Source organism: Mycteria americana, chromosome Z (genome assembly GCF_035582795.1).
Source record: "Mycteria americana isolate JAX WOST 10 ecotype Jacksonville Zoo and Gardens chromosome Z, USCA_MyAme_1.0, whole genome shotgun sequence".
Classification (NCBI taxonomy): domain Eukaryota; kingdom Metazoa; phylum Chordata; class Aves; order Ciconiiformes; family Ciconiidae; genus Mycteria; species Mycteria americana.
In genome coordinates this window covers 11853574-11873349 of record NC_134396.1, presented here as the reverse complement: position 1 = coordinate 11873349, position 19776 = coordinate 11853574, and the positions used below count along the sequence as shown (strand labels likewise).

Below are 19776 nucleotides of genomic sequence, written 5' to 3'. Positions count from 1 at the left end.
TAATAGCTACTACTGTATTTTTCTTGTTTTCCTGCTGATTGCTTATCTATTTGCTTTTGTGTGGGTTTGTATCACAGGGAATACATTATCCTGCTAGTTAAGTGAAAGTACCTGAATTGTATTATTACTCTTGTTTTTAAAATCAAATTCAATTCTGAATTGATCAGCTGCTCCATTATACACAAAAGCCATTAGTAGCACAGGTCATTGTGTGTCTTCACAAAGGTCTATAGCAAGGAAAGGTTTATGGTGAGAGATCAACTGTTAAAGCTGAAAAATTAGGTGGGCCAGGAATATTTTATCTCTGTAAATTTTAACATACATCAAGTACCACTTCAGTCAGACTTCCCTACGTTAGTAGCCTGTGTAATAGAAAATATTCAAAATATGGGCTTGTAATACAATTATAAACGTAGATGCAACATGTAACTTGCATCTTAGCTTTACCTTAAGGATTCGTGTCCAAAGCTTGTTTAAATTACATTTCAATGTTAAATTAGATTTTCTGTGTCTAGACAAGTATTTAATCTGCTGTATTTGAGGCTTCTTCTGCTCTATTAGTTTAAGAGAGTCGTCCCCCCCCCATTCACGGGGGTGCATCATACAATCAGGTGAGAGGATCGAATCTGAAGTGTTTACAAAAGAATAATAAACATACTAAAGTGATGAAGGAAGTGAAGACATTGTTTCATTTTGTCAGTAAATAGAGAGTTTAAGAATTTATAGTTTGTGCTAGGATACTCAAGGACTGTTGGCACTGATTTTTCTGTGGGGTTTTTTCCCCTAGCATTTTAAACCTTTTAAAATCTGGATACAGATGGGATACAGCATGGGACTACAGTCAATGTTAGGATCTCAGGCAGTGTATTACTGGTTATTGGGCTTGGAACTTGCTTTAGCTTTTACAGTGCCTGTGTAAGAAAATAGCAGGTTGATTTAGCAACCTTGGAAAAGCTCTAGATTGCTCGTATTTCGAGGTGATGTACCTTTTTTCTCGGCCCTAAGTTTCCGTGCAAAAACACGTGCATTAACTGATTCTATAGATATCTCATTTGAACTTTTTGTCAGCAGGTTGATAACTTTCTCTCTGAAGAATGACTGTTACACTTCCAAAGTGCAATATCTCAATATTTTCAGGATTTCAGAAATCTGAAAGTGAAATATCAGCTGGTTTTGAGGATATTTGTCTGAAATGTGCAGCACAGATACATCATCTTCCTTACCTTCCTGAAACAAAAGAAGGGAAGGGCTGCTGTTTAGGATGATGTCCATTCACAGTTTTATATTTAGAGCTATTCGTCTGTTTTCCTTTTTTTATTTTTATGTTTAAAGTAAAAATAAATACTTTTAAAGTATTTTTACTTTTCTTATATACATGCTCTGTCTGGCAACAAATAGCAGTCTCAGATCCCGTGGACTACTGGAATGCTCTGAGTACTGAGTACATTATGGTCCCAGGTGGGAAAGGATGGATTGACAGGTTGAAAGTATTAAAAAAATAAAATAATAATGAAAAAAAAATCTGAAGACTGAAGCTGCTGGGAAATACATTTGCTTAAAAGAGATGTAGGGCTTGACTGCATCTCTGCTTTGCACCTAATCTAGACAGCATGAAAACTATTGAAGAAACATAAAACCTTACCAAAATAGTATCAGTGGATAAAGCTTTCTCTTCAGTAAAAACATGTGGGAGAGAGCAAATTGAGAGACAGAGGTTTATTGGACCCCATTGTGTGCCAGTGGAAGACCTCTGTGGATGATGCCACAGACTGCGTTGTGGCAATCTGGGAGTAGAATCAAACATTTTGCTCCCCATAAGTATTTTCTATGGTCCATAAAAGCACTTTTCTGTTTTAAGTTTGGAATCTGTTTCTGTGTCCGTGAGTTGATCATAGAGGTTTATGCTTGGCATTTGCTATAGGTCATTTTAGAAAACTTCTGTTACATTAATGTTGGAAGAGGGCAAGAGCAGGAGTTCATATTGTAATTGACCTTAATAAAATTAAACCAATGAAAACGAAGTCTTTCTAATCTTAAAGAGTATTTCCCAGTGTATTTTATAAACAGTTTATATTTTGTTCCTTACTGAATTTTAAATTGAGTGAATTTTGAAATGTATTTTGAATAGTGGCTCTAGACTTGTTGGTATTCATAGTAGACACATCTAAACATAATTAATCCCCTTTTGGCAAATACCATATTCTGTAGTTGAGCTAAAGATACTCTTTGCTATAGAGCCTTAGGGATTACACCTGAATTTCATTAAGGAAGTCTAAGTAATATCTAGAGGAATCTTCCCACGTAGAATTGCTTTGGACTGGTTAGGACAAGATGGGATCCCTACCCCCCATCTCCCCCTTCCCCCCCCCCCCCCCCCCAGTTGTATTGTTTGCTTTTTGTAAGAATAAAATTGTATTGAGATGAACAGGATATTGTCTGTGAATAATTCAGAGAGTGAAGACAGATCTATTGTGCTAGAGTTGCATTTTCAAGGCATGATATGTTTTATAAGCTTTTTTTTAAAATAAAATTGTCAGATTTCAAATGAATACAAAGAGTTGATGTATGATACAGGATGTTGGGAAATAGATTAATTATAAGAACACCAGTTAAAGCTTAGTCTGCTTAGGTGACTGAAAATTCATGGGCTTTATTCAGTGATCATATTATGGCCCATTTATCTCCCAGAGAAGAACTTTGATACTATAGGCTCCCCACAGATTATTTGTTTACTATCTGTTTTTCTACAGGATAGGTCCCTGCTTCTTTCATCATCTCCTTCTGTATAGAAAAATTCATAGGGGAAAGATGTGAAAATGCTTAAGGCTTCTATTCTAGATTTCATTTTGATTTTTTTTTTATTTAGGGAGAAAGAGTCATGGTCATCTTAGGAAAAAAAGGAAAAAGGAAATACTAATGTACCTGCTGCTGTGCAAAACAGAGCCCACTTTAAGAACTGAGTTATGTACGACAGGTGTTAAGAGTATTGTCTGTGCTTCATGTCCTGCCAAATTAGAAATGTGAGAGGAAATTTTTGTCTTATCTGAAACTAAATGCTTGACACAGATTTTGAAGTATTTGTTATTAATCCTAAGTGCTGCATTTTTGCTTTATGCCATATACAATCTCTGTCTTGGGGTTTTACGTTTTAAATTTGGAGAGCTGTTGAAGACCAATAGATCAATAGTCTGTTGGACTCTGGTGGAGATCAGTCCATAGCATGAATTATCTTGACGTTTCCTTTCTCACAACCCATTTCTGCACAGTACAGAACAACTTTTGTGTTTGTCACAGTTTTCTGTTGAGAATTGAGTTCCGAAACTGCTTAAGATCACTCACCAGGCATTAAAGTACCTGGATTTGAAACTTCTAAACAAGTTTCTTTTCTGGGAACAGTTACTCCCGGTGTTTGTCAATGTTATAACTTGGAATAGACGCAACTCTGGGATGATGATATCAGTCGTGCAAATGTATTCCTGCAGGCAAGACCTTTAAAAGTTTACAGAAGAATTCCAGGTCTGTTTAAGGTTCTCACTAGGTCGATTCAAGGCTTATATAGAGAAAACATTTTTTGAAAATCTCAGCTTTCTGCTGGCTTGGCCAACAGTTCCAGACTATCAGGCAATAATGAATTTCCTGTCATTAAATTGATTACTTCTGTAACTAAATGGATTTTTTTTTTTCTCCCTCTGAATTAAAATGCCTTGCAAAAGTATATGTGGCGAGTAACGAAAGTTTGTGTAATTAAGAGCTCTGTTGTATAAAGTGAGATAGTGATAGTCTCCTGAAGACTCAGGTGAGCCCTGTTTATGTCTAGTAGTGTACATGATGTTTCAGAGTTATGAGGAGCTCTATACAATTAATTGTTCTAAGTTGTTACCTTGATAGATAGATTTATTACCAGTAAAACAAGTTCACATTAGAAGTCCTTCACGTTTAAACAACTTCTGGCATTTTTACAAATGCCTTATCAGAACCATAGAACTGGGATTTTACAAGATGAAGACATAAGGGTTTTGCAGGCTGATAGCTGACTATTATAAAGGAGTTTTACTGCTGTTTTACTGTGGACATGATGTCTGAATTTTTCACGGGAAGTGCAAATTTGCTGTACTTTTGGTAGTTCTTTCAATATTAATGCTTCCTGGTTTGAAAAGCTCTTTCTTACTTCCAGCTATTTCTATTTACTTCCCTTCCTGCAAAAGGGAGGTAGAAAGTAGCAGGAAGTCTTTTGCTAGCTCCTTGAAAAGTTTTGGAGACTTGAGCAAGTTATAAGCCGTTGAAAATTGTCATAGTCTGTCTAGCTTTTCCTTTGTACAATGTGTTCCTGGATTCCTGCCAAAATCACTAAGCATTATTAGCACAACACTTGAACCATCTTCATGTCTTGCGTCAGTATGACACACACAATTTAAACTCCAGACAGGACACAGATAAAATAGTGGTGGCTACAGCTGCAGCTGCTTTCCTCCCTCTAAATACCCTTTGGCCCAGACAAAGGTGTCCTGGGGCAGGTAATCAGAAAAGCATGAGATCGGGTGTCATGTCTGCTGACTGATGTTAATAATTTGTGCTTTCATAATCGCTCATTACCGAGGAAGGAATTCTGACCTACCCAAGGCTACTCTGCTGTGAATCCTCCCCAGTGTCCTCCTTCTTCTGATGATGCCTAAACACCTTTTGAAGCCTGGCCCTTAAACCAGGAATAAAGCCCCAAAACAGAGGTTTCTCACCCTGTTTTGCACTGTGCATTGCTCCCACTGAAATCAACTGCCTTTTGGTAATTGTGGATTTCCGTGTAGGAAAATTAAACTAAAATTGAGAGCTTCTGTCTTTCTAACTGGATGACAGAAAAGTAGATCTCTGCTGGTTAGCCACAGAGTGTCAGGCAAATTGCATGGTTATGCTTCCTTCATTTGGTCTAACCTGCATGTAGAGACGGAGGATTCATTCTCCAGAGGCTGCCCGCTTGCATGGAATCAAGGAGGCATCTTTACAGAAAACAGGTTTTGATGTGTGTAGTTATTTTGGTATCTTAATGGCAATTAAGAGGCCAAAATGCAGACTGAATAAGCAGCCTTATGTCACATTTTCCTCACTTCTGAGTGCTTGCTTTTACAACATTACTGAAATTTCAGGAGCAGAGGATAATTGGCGTGGAGTTGTCAGGTTAGCATATGGAGGGACTTCACTGCTAATGGCTGCAGACTTGCTTTTAGAGAAACAGCTTTAAATTTATTTCAAATGGTGAGACAGATACAAGATTCTGGCAGCTGGTTTGATGCACAATCAATAGTTATGGACAGCAAAGGAACAATGTTCAAGCCAGCTTGAACCTAGAAGCAGCAGTGACCTCTTGGAAAGGTTTTTCAGGTTAGAGGAAGAGTAAGCCTGGCAGTGCCACTTCTGACTCATATCATAGAATCACAGAATAATAGAACAGTTTGGGTTAGAAGGGACCTTTAAAGGTCATCTAGTCCAACCCCCCCTGCAATGAGCAGGGACATTTTCAACCAGATCAGGTTGCTCAGAGCCCCATCCAACCTGACCTTGAACGTTTCCAGGGATGGGGCATCTGCCACCTCTCTGGGAAACCTGTTCCAGTGCCTCACCACCCTCATGGTAAAAAATTTCTTTGTTATGTCTAGTCTGAATCTACCCTCTTTTAGTTTAAAACCACTACCCCTTTTCCTGTCGCAACCAGCCCTATTAAAAAGTCTGTCCCCATCTTTCTTAGAAGCCCCCTTTTAGTACTGAAAGGCTGCAACATGGTATCCCCAGAGGCTTCTCTTCTCCAGGCTGAATAACCCCAACTCTCAGCTTTTCCTCATCGGAGAGGTGTTGCATCCCCCTGATCATTTTTGTGGCCCTCCTCTGGACCTGCTCCAACAGGTCCATGTCTTTCCTGTGCTGAGGGCTCCAGAGCTGGATGCAGTGCTCCAGGTGGGGTCTCACCAGAGCAGAGTAGAGGCACAGAATCACCTCCCTTGACCTGATGCAGCCCAGGATATGGTTGGCCTTCTGGGCTGCGAGCACACATTGCCGGCTGCTGTCCAGCTTTTCATCCACCAGTATCCCAAGTCCTTCTCCGCAGTGCTACTCTCAATCCCTTCATCCCCCAGCCTGTATTGATACTGGGAGTTGCCCCGACCCAGTTACAGGACCTTGCACTTGGCCTTTTTGAACTTCCTGAGGTTCACATGGGCACACTTCTGGAGCTTGTCCAGGTCCCTCTGGATGGCATCCCATCCCTCGGGTGTGTCAACCGCACCACTCAGCTTGGTGTCATCTGCAGACTTGCTGAGGGTGCACTCAATCCCACTATGTCATTGATGAAGATATTAAGCAGTACTGGTCCCAATACAGACCCCTGAGGGACACCACTTGTCACTGATCTCCATCAGGACATTGAGCCGTTGACCACTACCCTTTGGATGCGACCATCCAAACAGTTCCTCATCCACAGAACAGTCAACCTATCAAATCCATATTTCTCCAACTTAGAGAGAAGGGTGTTGTGGGGGACCATGTCAGAGGCCTTACAGAAGTCCAGACAGACGACATCTGTAGCTCTTCCTTTGTCCACTGACGTAGTCACTCCATCATAGAAGGCCACTAGGTTAGTCAGGCAAGACTTGCCCTTGGTGAAGCTATGCTGGCTATCTTGAATCACCTCCCTGTCCTCCATGAGCCTTAGCATAGCTTCTTAGGAGGATCTGTTCCATGATCTTCCCAGGCACAGAGGTGAGGCTGACAGGTCGGTAGTTCCCAGGGTCTTCCTTTCTACCCTTTGTAAAAATGAGTGTCATATTTTGCCTTCTCCAGTCACCAAGGACTTCACCTGACTGCCATGACATTTCAAATATCATGGAGAGTGACTTGGCAGCTACACCAGCCAATTCCCTCAGGACTCTGGGATGCATCTCGTCAGATCCCATAGACTTATGTATGTTCAGGTTCCTCAGGTGGTCATGAACCTGATCTTCTCTTACCGTGGGAGGAACTTTGCTTTCACAGTCCCAGCCTTGAGGTCTATCCACTGGAGAGGTGTGGGAGGAAAGGCTGCCAGTGAAGACTCAGTCAAAAAAGTTGTTGAGTACCTCAGCCTTCTCCTCATCCAATGTTACCAGTTGGCCAGTCGTGTTCATCAGGGGGTACGCTTTCTTTGACCTTCCTGTTCTGACTGACATACCTGTAGAAGCCCTTCTTATTATTTTTTGCATCCCTTGCCAAGTTCAGCTCCAGCTGTGCCTTGGCCTTCCTGACCCCCTCCCTACACAACCGGGCAGCGTCCCTATACTTTTCCCAGGATACCTGTCCCTGCTTCCACTGCCTGTGCATTTCCTTCTTGCCCTTTAGTTTGACCAGCAGGTCTTGACTCATCCATGCCAGTCTCTTGCCTTTCTTGCCTGATTACTTACACCTGCGGATTGAGAGCTCTTGTGCTCTATGGAAAGCATCCTTCAAGATCTGCCAGCTTTGTTCTGCTCCCTTGTCCCTGAGGGCAGTTTCCCAGGGGGTCCTATTGACTAACTCCTTGAACAGCTGGAAGCTTGCTTTCCTAAAATTCAGAGTCCTGACTTTACTCTTCACCTGTCCCATATCCCTCAGGACTGTGAACTCCACCAGTGCATGATCACTGCAGCCCAGGCTGCCTCCAATCTTGACATCACCAATCAGCTCACTTGTGTTGATGACCAACAGGTCCAGTATCGCATCCCCTCTGGTAGGGCTGTCTATTACCTGGCTTAAGAAGTTACTCTTGATGCATTCCAGGAGTCTCCTGGATTGCCTACAGCTCACTATGCTACTCTTCCAGCAGATGTTGGGGTGGTTGAAGTCCCCCAGGAGGACGAGAGCCTGTGAGCACCATGCCTCCCACAGCTGGAGTAAGAAGGCTTCGTCAATAGGCTCCCCTTGCTATGGTGGCCTGTAGTAGACACCAACCACAAGGTTCCCTTTGTTGCCTCAGTCTCTAATTCTTACCCATAAGCTTTCAACCTGCTCGTGGCTGTTCTTCAGAGACAGCTTTTACACTCTATCCATTTCTTGATGTAGAGAGCAACCCCTCCGCCCCTCCTTCCTCTCCTGTCCCTTCTGAACAGCCTGTAGCCATCGATAGCAGCACTCCAGTCATGGGATTTGTCCCACCAAGTTTCAGTAATGGCAACTAGGTCGTAGCTTTCTTGCAGCACGGTGGCTTCCAACTCCTCCTGTTTGTTGCCCATGCTGCACGCATTGGTGTAGAGGCACTTCAGCTGGGCTGTCGGCCGTGTGTCCTTCTTAGAGGAACACCCCTTAATTCCTTTGAGGTATTTCACTGGTGTTTCCCTGTTGGCTCGTATTACCTCAGGAGCCCCTGGCTCATCTCCATAAGACTTCAAGTGTGCTGCAGTGTACCCAGCAGGTCTCAGAGCAACAGGCTGAGGGCCCTCGCTAGCACCCACCCCTCTAACCTTGGCGTGTCGTCCCACAGCTTGTCACAGGCAAGCCTGATATTATCCTTCTCCCTCTTCAAGTCTAGTTTAAAGCTGTCAACGAGCCCTGCTAGCTCGTGCGCAAAGACGCTCTTCCCCCTTTGAGAAAGGTGAATCCCATCTGACGCCAGCAGGCCTAGTGCTGTGTAGGCCATCCCATTATCGAAAACCCCAAAACTGTGGTGGCGACACCAGCCACGGAGCCATGTATTAATGGACTGGGTCTGCCTGTTTGTTCCAATGTTGCTGCCTGCAACTGGAAGGAGAGAGGAAAAAATAACCTGTGCTCCAGATTCCCTTACCAACCGTTCCAAGGCCCTGAAATCTCTTTTGATTGCCCATGGACTACACATTGTGGCTTCATTGCCGCCCATGTGGAAGAGCAGTAGAGGGTAATAGTTCGAGGGCTGTACCAGGCTAGGAAGTTCCCTAGTGATGTCCCAACCCAGGCCCCATGGAGGCAGCAGACTTCTGTTAAGAGGAGGGTCTGTCCAGCATATTGGACCCTCTGTTCCCTTCAGAAGGGAGTTGCTTACAACTGTAACCCATCTTTTCTTCCTCGTGGAGGTGGTTGTGATACAGGGTGTAGGCCTTTGACCTTGGCAACACCTCTGGTGTAGATGGACCGTTGTCCACATTGTTCATTGACTGGCCTTCCACATCCAGAGCTTCATACCTGTTGTGCAGAGGCACCCGGAAAGCCAAGGTGGGCAAGGAGGGGGTTTGCCTGCTGACCCGAGCGTGGACTTGCCTCCATTCACTCCTTTCCTTTAAGCTACTGCCTTCACCCTGGTGGGGGGAGGATACAGGATCCCCTTGATCTTGGGTTTTTTCTGGTGGCTGTTCCTGTTTCTGTCTCAGGGAGGGCAGAGCATGGTTCCACCAGTCTGTCTCTTTCTCAGACTTCCTGATGCTCCTTAACCTTTCTACCTCCTCCCGTAGCTCTGCCACCAGGCTGAGCAGCTCGTCCACCTGGTCACACCTCACACAGCTGTTCTCGCTACTGCCATCTGTTACCAGTGAAAGGCTCTGGCACTCCCTACAGCCTGAGACCTGGATGGCTGCATGTCTTCATAGGAGCTCTCTCTGGGTTGCCACGTCCATTCTGGCGAGTGCAGAGGACGTGGCTTTCTGCCGGTATGGGTCTATGGTATGGGTGTGTTTATTCACAGAGCATATGACAATTGGCTAGTTTGGGTTTGCATTCTTGCATTGTGCTTTATGTTTTCTTACATCTACAAATTCATGAAAATGCTACAGGCCAGATGAAATGGTTTAGTGGAATGGATGTGGCTGGCAGGCTGGATGCTTAACATACCTCTTTTAGAAGAGGAAGCTTCAGTGATCAGATCTGAGAGTTAGGACTGCTATGGTAGTCATCTTCACTTTAGCAACCAGGTTGTATCATGTGGGAAACAGCCATTAGAAAAATTCAGAAACCTTTAAGAGTTCGGGGTGGAATGAGGGAAGGAAGAGACTGAAGCTAGACTGTAAAACAGCTAGACATGAAATGTGTCTATTTCTAACAAAATGTAGATGAGTGGATGAAGGTGAAGAGAATGAATAAACAGCAGATGGAAAACATGCAGACTGGAGCAGGCCAGAAAAATAATCACTTTGTCATTGAGTATGACTCTGTGTATTTTTTTTCAAGACTCCCCAGGTCATGCCTTTGAGCATCTTCTCTAACCAGGTCATGAAGAGCCTTGTGATGATGTCCAGAACACTTTTGTCTTCTGCAGTGCCTCATTTGTTGTCATGTTGGGAACATTTTTCTAATAAATGGGTTTACGTTTTTTAGCCTTACCATCTTCTGAGACTGAATAATTGATTTCCAGCAGGCCTGCTTTTTTTGTGCTTAAACTTAGGTTAGCATGTGCCAAAGTAACAGTGATGTGCCAATGTCTCTTGAATTTATTTGTGGAGAATTTGTGATGCTTTTTTAAATGTACATGGCAATATATTCAATGACATATCTGAAATCCAAGTAACCATTGCAATTCCATGTTAAGAGTTTCAAACTTGTAATTAAGATAAATAAACTCATTTTTATGTAATATTGATAATGCTGGCAGATAAGGATAAGACAGGGTATTACATGACAAATGAGGGTTGTTTAGTGATATGTTCTGTTACTTTGGCTGGAGTTGGCTGCCTGGCAGAATTTCTTCTGGTTTTGAAAAGGGAGAGACATTTTGCTTACCTATTCTCTAGTTCTTCATTTGATGAAGTGTGAAATTAGGTTTTGTTTTGTCTTGTTTTCCCTTGGGAGCCCAGAGTTTGCTGTTTTCTATCTTAAAATTATTGTAAGCCTCTCTCCTGATGGATGTATCTGCACAGTTGCAAGTTTTCTATCATCATAGAACAGGTTTAATGCACAATGTTAAGTTTTGGATTATCAGTGTAACTAGTATATCAGAATCAGTAATTTCCTCTTATGAAGGTGAGAAGAAAGAACAATTTCAAGTTGAGCCCTAAAGTTTATGTAGGTGTTTCTGGAATTCTAAACCCATCATTTCCTAGATTGAAACAGCAAGATTCTTGATGTTTGTTGTTTAAAAAAAAACCCGCAAAAAGTTGGGGAACTTTCTTTTTAATTTGGATGGAAAATTTCCTTGTACGAAGGAAAGATGATAGTGAAAACCTTCAAAATAGGACAGAGGCTTCAGGCTTCATGTTTTCTCTACAAATGTTTGATGAATACTTCTTTATACAGACCAGGCCTTCTGTAGATGAGATGTATAGAAGAGTTTAGAGGACTTGGAATGCAGAATACCTGGATCTACCCACAAAGTTGTTTCCAAAAGACTGAAGCATTGTGGTGGATGATGTAACATTGGGAAGTATGCCAAGAAAGGTATCACTTAAGGCTTGTCTACAAAGAGAAATAACCGAAAATAGTATCAAGGAATAGCTATTCTGCAGTAGCTCTCTGAGAGGATGTTAAGAGTGTCTTTTTTAGTCCACTTTGAAAGTTGATTAAGCTAAACCACAGAAAAGCTTTCAGTAAGAGTGTCCATGGGGGAGTTGGGATGGAATAGCTGTAGTACTTCTATGTTTTCACAGTCCCTTCCCCGCATAGACAAGCCTCTACAACAGTTTTGGCTATTTCTAGGAGAGTTTTCCTTTTGAGTTTGTGACAGCATACAGCTTCCAAAAACCTTTTAACTGTATGTATGAAGTAATAAAGAGAGAAATGAAGGCTCTCAAAAATTATATGAATATAACTTAGTGGTGGGCATGACTAGTTAAACATGCTGTACAAACATTGATTATAAATTTCTACCTCATACTGGATAGCAGAATACAGGGAAATAAATTGAACCTGTACAACTTTCGAGAACATAAAACTCCTGTATTTTTGGCACAGAGGAAGCCAAAACTTGTTCAAATAAGCCAGGTGGAAAGTCAGGTCCTGGAATCCTTCAGCCTTTAAGGATGAATCTGAATAACAAAGCAAAATATATATAATGAACACAGTCAGAAACAGTAGTCTAATATATTTCAGCAGAAGCCCAAGAAAAGTGGTGTTGCATGTTTAATGCTCAAAAAGAAGGTGCTGCTCAGCAGTGTCTCACCAGGAGAACTGAAACTGTGAACAGGATGCAATTCAATTTATCATCCTTGTCGCTACAATCTCAACAGGTCCTTCTAATATTAAAAAATGTAATTTTGTAAGTGCTTCAAAAATTATGTTTACCATTCTCATCAAAGAGGCCTTCTTAGGTAGATATATTATTCTAATGTATAATTTTGCATGTTCACAATAAGATTAAATTGCTTTATAGTAAAATTCCCATATTTAAAAGCTTTCAACTGTACATACTATACTAAGATTCAAAATATGATTCACAAACAGAAGATAGCATAAGTCATTATGATCCTTTTTAAAAAGTGGGTTAAATGCATTATTCTCTGAGTGAAGGAACTTCCTTTTTAATCCAGTAGCGCATTGCCATACTGTTCTCATGCTTTTCCCTGCTTCAAATGGGGTATTTCTATGTCTTCTGCAGCAGAGAACTCACATGCCAGTAAGTGTTCAGCACAAATAGAAAGTATTGTGGAGTTTCCCAAGGGGATGATGTACCTTTTTAATGTTATTTAGATACCTAGCTCCTTAGGAAAGGTACAGACCCTAGCCCGTATGTTGCATACTGTGTGAAAAATATTGCTGTGTCAGAAATGGGGAAAACCTGCAGGTTTTGGTGCTTGCAGCATGTGACCTGCCCTGGCCGAAGCACCCAGCAGCTCCCAAGAGGGCCCTGCAGCGTGCCGAATGCGATGCAGGTGGCAGGGTCTGTCAGGCTTCCCCCCATGGAAACCCCTCTGCTGCAGAGAGCCGACAGTTGTTCTTGCCTACTTTCTACATGGTAAAATATTTATCCTCCGGTTTTGTTTGCAAAATAGTTTGCGAAATGTATCACTTGTATATAAGAGCCAGTCTTGGCAGTAGGACAGGAAAGGGTATTAATGACTGGGAAATTGTCAAAGAGCAAAGCTCAGTAGAGCCAAAATAGTAAAGAAGTTGATCCCACTCCTCTTCCAGTTTAGTCTGCATGTATTATCTGAATGTGGTGCTGTTCATAGCCAAAACAACATGGGCAGCTATAATAGATTAAAACTAATTTTCGTCTTTTTCTTCTGAAAAGACCAAACTTTTTTCTTACTGTGTTTGTGACTTTGCTTCAAGAACATAGGGCTAGACTTTACGGTTTGTTTAGCTATGAAGGGATGACAGACTAGGGGGGTGGTAAGGGGAGCTTAGTTTTGGAATGTAAATACATGTAGAGCTCTTCTTTTGTTTAGCATCTCTTTAAACTAAGACAAAAAAAATCAGTGAATGAATGAATAGCAGCATGGTGAAATACCTAAATGTTTGAGTTAAAATTTTTGGATGTTTGAAATCCTATTTGGATCCTTTTCCCAGATCGCAGTGCATTCATATGCACTCAGCAGGAAACTTCATGGAGATGCACATTTGGGCAGAAGGTCTTTGGCGGTGCCTTTTTCTTAACTTGTGTCTTTTCTTCTTTTGAAGAAAGTAATGGCTTAAGTCTGACTGAAGAACAATCTTTTTTGTATGTTCCTTATAAGAATTTACTTATGGTTCACAGATTTTACCCACCATCTATGTCTGCAGTGCTTTGGATTTAAAACAGCATATATCCCACTGCAGACAACAGGAAACGCCAAATTAAAGACTTAATGACATACTGCTGAAAGAAGACAAAAGGTGACAAATTATAAAACAGCCAGCTAAACTTTTAAAGAAAACGCTGAAAAAAAATCCCACATTCAAAGAGCTTGAAAAGGATAAGGATATTGTTACACTTGCAGACGTGATAATAGAAATTAGACTGAATCATGCTGAATATAAACTTAAGCATTTAAAAAGAACTAACGGGTTTCAAAAAATAGTAATTTCCTAGAGCAATGAAAACAGGCTTCTGAGTTTAAAAAAAAAAGTGAGTACTTTGATATGTTGTCACCTTGTTATTGGTGACTAAACCACAGACTCCATTTTTGTAATTGTGAAACTAGTGAACGTGTGACTTCTACCCTTTAGAAATTATTAACCTCTTTGCTGATGCAAGTGCAGTTGTGTTCGCTTTCCCTGCAGTTGCTGCCGGCAACTGTGTGCTCCAGCCTGGCAGCCTCTGGCTTGATTTACAATGGGTGGAGCATCCTTTGATCTCCTGTTGAGTTCTGGAGAGATTGTGGAAGAGGAGTGAGATGAGTGAAAGAGAAGGGAGGGGGAAATATACAGATGAAAAAGCAAGGTGGCAGACCTTTCCTCTCCAATCCCAGTGGCCTTGGTCCGCTAATTTATTTAATCATTTTAATATTTAAATTATTTGATGGTAAACATTTTATGGTTTAGTATCCTTGGTGCCATGAACTTAATTTTGGACTGTAGCACTTAGTAACTGAACAGGAGGTGCTGGTTGGGAAGTAGCAAGAATGTGAACAATAGTTCAACTGGAGAACAGTTGTGTTGCATTTACATTAGATTCTGTTCCCAGTTTACCTTAAGGACTCGTACTTACAGGGTTGCCTACTCAGTAGCTTACTGATACAAGTCTGAAATCAGATCAGAGAGAATCTGTCAGTAACTTCACTGTAAACAGTCATTGTGATAGGACTGTGGTGAATCTTTTTATTCGTATGCTCTTAAAATTATTTTTTTATATTCCTGTCGCTGCCACTGCAATATTTAGAAATACACGGCACCCATTTCATTGATAAATGCTGTTGATGTATTGGGGTTTTTTGATTTTGATTTTTTTTTTTTACACTTTGGAAAGAAGAGGAATGATTGCTTGGGGATTCCTAGTGGAATCAAATTGCATATTAAGAGAGAGAGATCTCTTTATTTGTGGCTCCACTTCTCATGAAAAGAAATGTTTAAATAGGAATATTTGTAGGCCTGTGTGAAGTGTAGTGTTCATCTAACTCCATTTATGATGGTAAATTTCGTTGCTCGTCTAATATTCAAACAAGCATCTTCATCCTCTCTGTATGCCTCTATACTCCAAAGAAACTTGCCATATATATACTTTTGTTTTATATATATATAAAAAAACCCCAGTCATCTGCCAGTGTGCTGAGGATATTCTGACCAGCTTTATCTCCTTTTTAGATATTGTCTGCATCCATCTGTTGTTTGTGTTGTTACACACGCATTGTAAGCTCTGGGGCTGAGCTTCTGTTTTGTATGTGCAGCATCTATTGCAATGGGTACAAGCCAACAGCTGCGCGCTGGGCAATGCAGTAAAACAAAATAACGAACAAGTGTATGTGTGTGTCAGACGAGCTGCTGTCATTGTGAATGTGCAGTACTGAGAAACATTGTGGGATGAGTGAAATAGAGAAGACCCACCAAGTTATTTTATTTGGTATTGTTCTTGATGATATGAGAGGCCAGTTTTATTTCTTTGGTTTAAAGCTGGGCTGAAACATTTAGCCCACCTCCTCCCATATGGAAAAAAGTTTGCCACTGCAAACACACTGCTTTTTGTCTGCTTCAGCAGTTAGAAACTTGCTTGATTTTTAGTTGGACTTCTTCTATAAAGTGTCAAAGTCCATTTGATGTTCGTCTTTTAATACAGTGCTCCTCAAAATGTTTTTAAGCTGAAGTGCTACCTACTCTTTTTAAAAAATACGTGGATAGTCAAACTCAAAGTATAGTCATTTCTTGATGGTCTGTACTCTCGAGGGTGTTATCCAGGCTAGTTTTGAAGAACTGAACAGCCACATTGTATTTACGTGCATCGTAGGAGAAATACAGATTTGTGAACTCTCTTGGGCTGGAGCTGAGTTGTAATAGAAGTCTGTACAGCATATCATACAGTGGGGCCCCAGTCTCTAGTGGGGTTTGTAAATTCTACCATGATAAAAATAATAAAGGAGAATCTTCTTGAAAAGATAATTTAGCCTCAGGGTGTTGCCTTTTTGTGCATATATATATATATATATATACACACACACACACACACACTCAGCTATTCAGTTATTAGCAGTTCAGCCAAAATTTTTGTTTTAATACCTATGGAACCATTAATTCCTCATTTGAAATAGAGGAAATGTTCAAATTGAAAAAAATACTCCAAATTTAATTTACAAAAAGTGAAAAGTAAAGATGAAGTATGGGAACTGATTTATAAAAAAAAAGTTTGTTTCTCTTACTCATAGGACAAAAAATATTAATCAGACTATTCCCTAGTGATTTGCAGCATCTGGTAGAAATGGAGCAGCAGCGAAAGCCTGGAATATGATAATCTTGCAGAAGAAATGAGTAACCACAAACAGTATTTAGCAAGTGAATTTTAAGTTTTAAAATGTAGGCTTTCTTCTTGTATAGTTCTGCCAGAAAGTAAAAACAAGCAAAAAATCAGTAATCTCAGACAGATCTGAGACTAGCTACAGTGAAGGAAGTTTCCTGATTATGAAGACTACCTTCTCACAGCAATAAAGAAAGGGCCACTAGTCTCTTGAGAGGGAGACAGTAAATGTAACTGGGTTTGAGCTGGTTGGTTGGCATGGAGTGGAAGAAAGGGAAAAGAGATGCAAAGAAGGAGTAGCAGGACTAGGGCTGTTCCTTCTTTAGGACTTTCCACCTTTCCATTTGTGGTTGGAGGAAGATGAGAGCCAGCTGTTGGCTCACCTGGGTTTTTCAGGAGCCTCTGACTCCTAAAATTAAACTTCATGGGTGTGGAGAGCATCTCTTTGTTACATTTAGGTACTAGCAAATAGAAATAGTTTGTAGGTTCTGCTGAAAAACAAATAATAGTTACACCCAAAGCTAATTTTGTATTAAAGGAAAGTACATACTTTCTGAGCAAGTTCAGGTACAATATTCCAACCATACCAGCATAAAATTAGCTCTCTTTACAGCTATAGTTTCTCTTGATGCAAATATTATTTTAAACTTAGTTTAGAGTCTGTGGAAAGTGCCTGGTGGTTAGTCCTAAAAACTGTCCTGTGTTTATGCCCAGAAGCTGGCTGCCCAGTGTGTTACAGCCATGACTTCAAAAGCCAGTTTGCAGGAGGGGGAAACAGTGGTTTTACTCCTGTGCCACTTCAGCCTTGGGTTTGAACTGCAAAGCTGCCAAAATTGCTAGTAATCATGGTAGTGTGAATCAGGGGTTTTGTTTCTTTATTACTAAGAACGCCAGCTATTCCAGAAATTAAGCAAGACCCTTGATTAAATGTGCACAGTCTATCAAACTATCATCAAATGGCATCAACTTTTAGTAAGATATGGTCAGAATTATCTTCTGCAGTGAAATCCCTACAGGCACTGAAGGAATGGTGCCGTGAAGAACAGACCTGCCACTGGCAACGCTCCAGCCCTGCAGATGTGAGGCGGAGGAGGTTCTGCAGGATTAGGGGAATGTAGAATACGCTGTATTCAGCCTGAAAACTCTACCCTGGTTAACAGTCCTAGGTTGCTCAATATGGGTGGAAGGTGGCAGAAACTAAGAATGTTTCATAAAATTGTTTAGGCAAAAAGTGAAAGCAAAAGATGAAAAAAACAAAAGTTGAATTGTGTTTGCAGTAATTTAGAAAGCAATCGTAGTTCAGCCTATGAACAAAAGGGCTTGTAACTTCTCAAAAATGCTTAAATAAATAAATATAAGTCCATGATCTTAAGACCAGCCTCATGAAAACTGTCCAATGTGTTTTGAATGAATGATTTTAATGGTTGGTTTGCCATGTATTTTTCATGTCATTGAAACGCAACTCTCCTGTGGTGCACTGGACATTTTAAAGTGGTTTATCACTGTTATCTTGGCTACCACTGCTATTCTGCATTGAGCCAGTGGTAATCTTAACCACTCCACTGAAGTTTTCTAACCACTGAAATGCAACATAACACAAAACCTAACCAAACAACCGTAGCTTACCCTGTGCACTTCTTGAAATGCAGAACCCAGTTCCTCCCTGCCTTGTCTGATATTCTAGGGCCATGGGGTGGGGTTTTTGGGTTTTTTTTGGTTTGGTTTAGTTTGGTTTTTTTTTCTCCTGGTGATGGTCCTATGGCACCCTAAATACAGCAAAGTAAAAAATCAAAACAAAGAACCTCCCCCTCCAAAAAACCCCCCTGCACTTATTTTTGTTAACTAGAAAAGTCAAGGTCTTAATTTTAAACTTAAGAACTGTATTGTTTTATCACTAGAAAGCACTCACCAAGCTTTTCACCAGGTTGCTTGTTCTTCGATATGAGCCTCACTGCCTCTCCTTACAGTACCTTATCCTTGTGATGGCCTGCTCACAGCTAAACTGGATGTTCGGTTTAGCTGCCCTTCTTCTGGAAGCTCGTACCCTGCTCCCTGACTGCTGCTTCTTGAAATTTGCCAGTTACACAGCTAGAGACATGAAGTAGCCATTTGTTACTTGGCTGGCGTCTCCTTCCTCTCTTTCCTCCCAGATGATGCGTTTTCCTCTTGTGTTTTCACTCTTAATATGTTTGTGTAACACTTATCAAAACAGACCCAAACAATGTAATGGGTGTTATGTGTCAATGATAATCAAAGCCATGGTGCTAAAACTGCTTTGCAAAGCTTTGAGTTTCCTCAGTATTCTGAGGTGTGTTTGGAAACAATTAGGTCTGTTTTTAGGAAAGAGATCCTTCAGAGTCTAAACAGTTTTTCTTATTCCAGACCAAAAAATTCCAACAAAAGCAAGTTTTCTATTGAGTGGTTTAAATAGTTCTGGGAAATGGCAATCTAGATTAATTTTTTTATATTCCAACTTTACTGTGAAATCATCTTAAAGATACTGTTACTGCAATACTAATTAAATATGTAGTGTAATACTCCACAGACAGATGCTGAGTTTTATAGGCAGGTTTGTATTATTGTCATGTCTCTACCAGGACACAGGTTTCAATCAGGGTTTAAGGGGGAAAAAAAAAGTCTTGTCATGTGTAGTATGTATGTTTTGCTGAAATCATTTGCAAATAACCGCATCTGTTAGCTATTGGTGTCCTTGCTTAATAGGCAAGTTTAAAATAACTGCTTATACTTATGTGCTTCTGATTCTTTCTTTTGCAAAACAGATGAACCTCTGTATTCCAAGAATTGTTCCAAATCATATTTTCTGGCAGTGCTTGTATGTTTAGTCATTGTATGAATTAAAATATGCTTTCCAGCTCTTGCCTAAGTTGTCAGAAAAAAGTCTCTATAGAATTAACATGCATACAGTTTTTGCAATCTTTTCTTTTCTTTTTTTTTTTTTTTAAAGCAATGTTAAATTTGCTTGAGCAACATCTCTTGTTTTGACTAGTGGAAGATCTAAAAATACACTACTGTATTGACTGAACTAATTACATTTCAGTTCTAGCCACTACCATCTGGATCTCTCTCTTTCTGGTTACATTTTCATTGCACAGATTGCACACGAGTGATGAGCACCATGAGCGGCTTGTCCAAATTTTGTTCTGGGTGTTAGCAGCAGCTCTGCAGAGCCACACGCAAGTTGCTGTGCCCTTCGTCTTCCTCTGTGGAAACTGCGTTTCAGTTGGGGGGTCCCCAGGTCAGCAGGGATGTGGAGAAAGTGGGGAGGGTCCAGTGGCAAGCTGCCAGGGTGGCCAGGGGCCACATTTTTACCAAGACAGGCTACAAGGGAGCTGGGCTTCTCTAGTCTGGCAAAGAGAAGGCTAAAATGCAATCAGAATAGTTGCTTACTTGAGAAGCACTTAGAAAGATAGTGAAATCAAACTCCTCTCAGTAGAGCCAGGTGACGTGATGTAAGAATAGTGAGAAGTTGTGGCTTGGGTGGCTCAGGCTGGGCATCA

General features: G+C 40.8%; 1 protein-coding gene across 4 annotated transcripts in view; it reads left to right on the top strand.

The window, feature by feature from the left end:
* ARL15 (ARF like GTPase 15) overlaps nt 1-19776 on the top strand; it is a 231079-nt gene that overhangs the window by 141093 nt on the left and 70210 nt on the right. The window contains exon 8 of one of the 4 annotated variants that reach the window (XM_075527026.1): nt 9420-9570. The exons of the other annotated variants lie outside the window; for them this stretch is intronic. Coding sequence (XP_075383141.1) covers nt 9420-9500 — 81 coding nt within the window. The 3' untranslated portion in view covers nt 9501-9570. Of the gene's footprint in view, nt 1-9419; nt 9571-19776 lie in introns of those variants that run through there. 4 annotated transcript variants of the gene reach the window in all.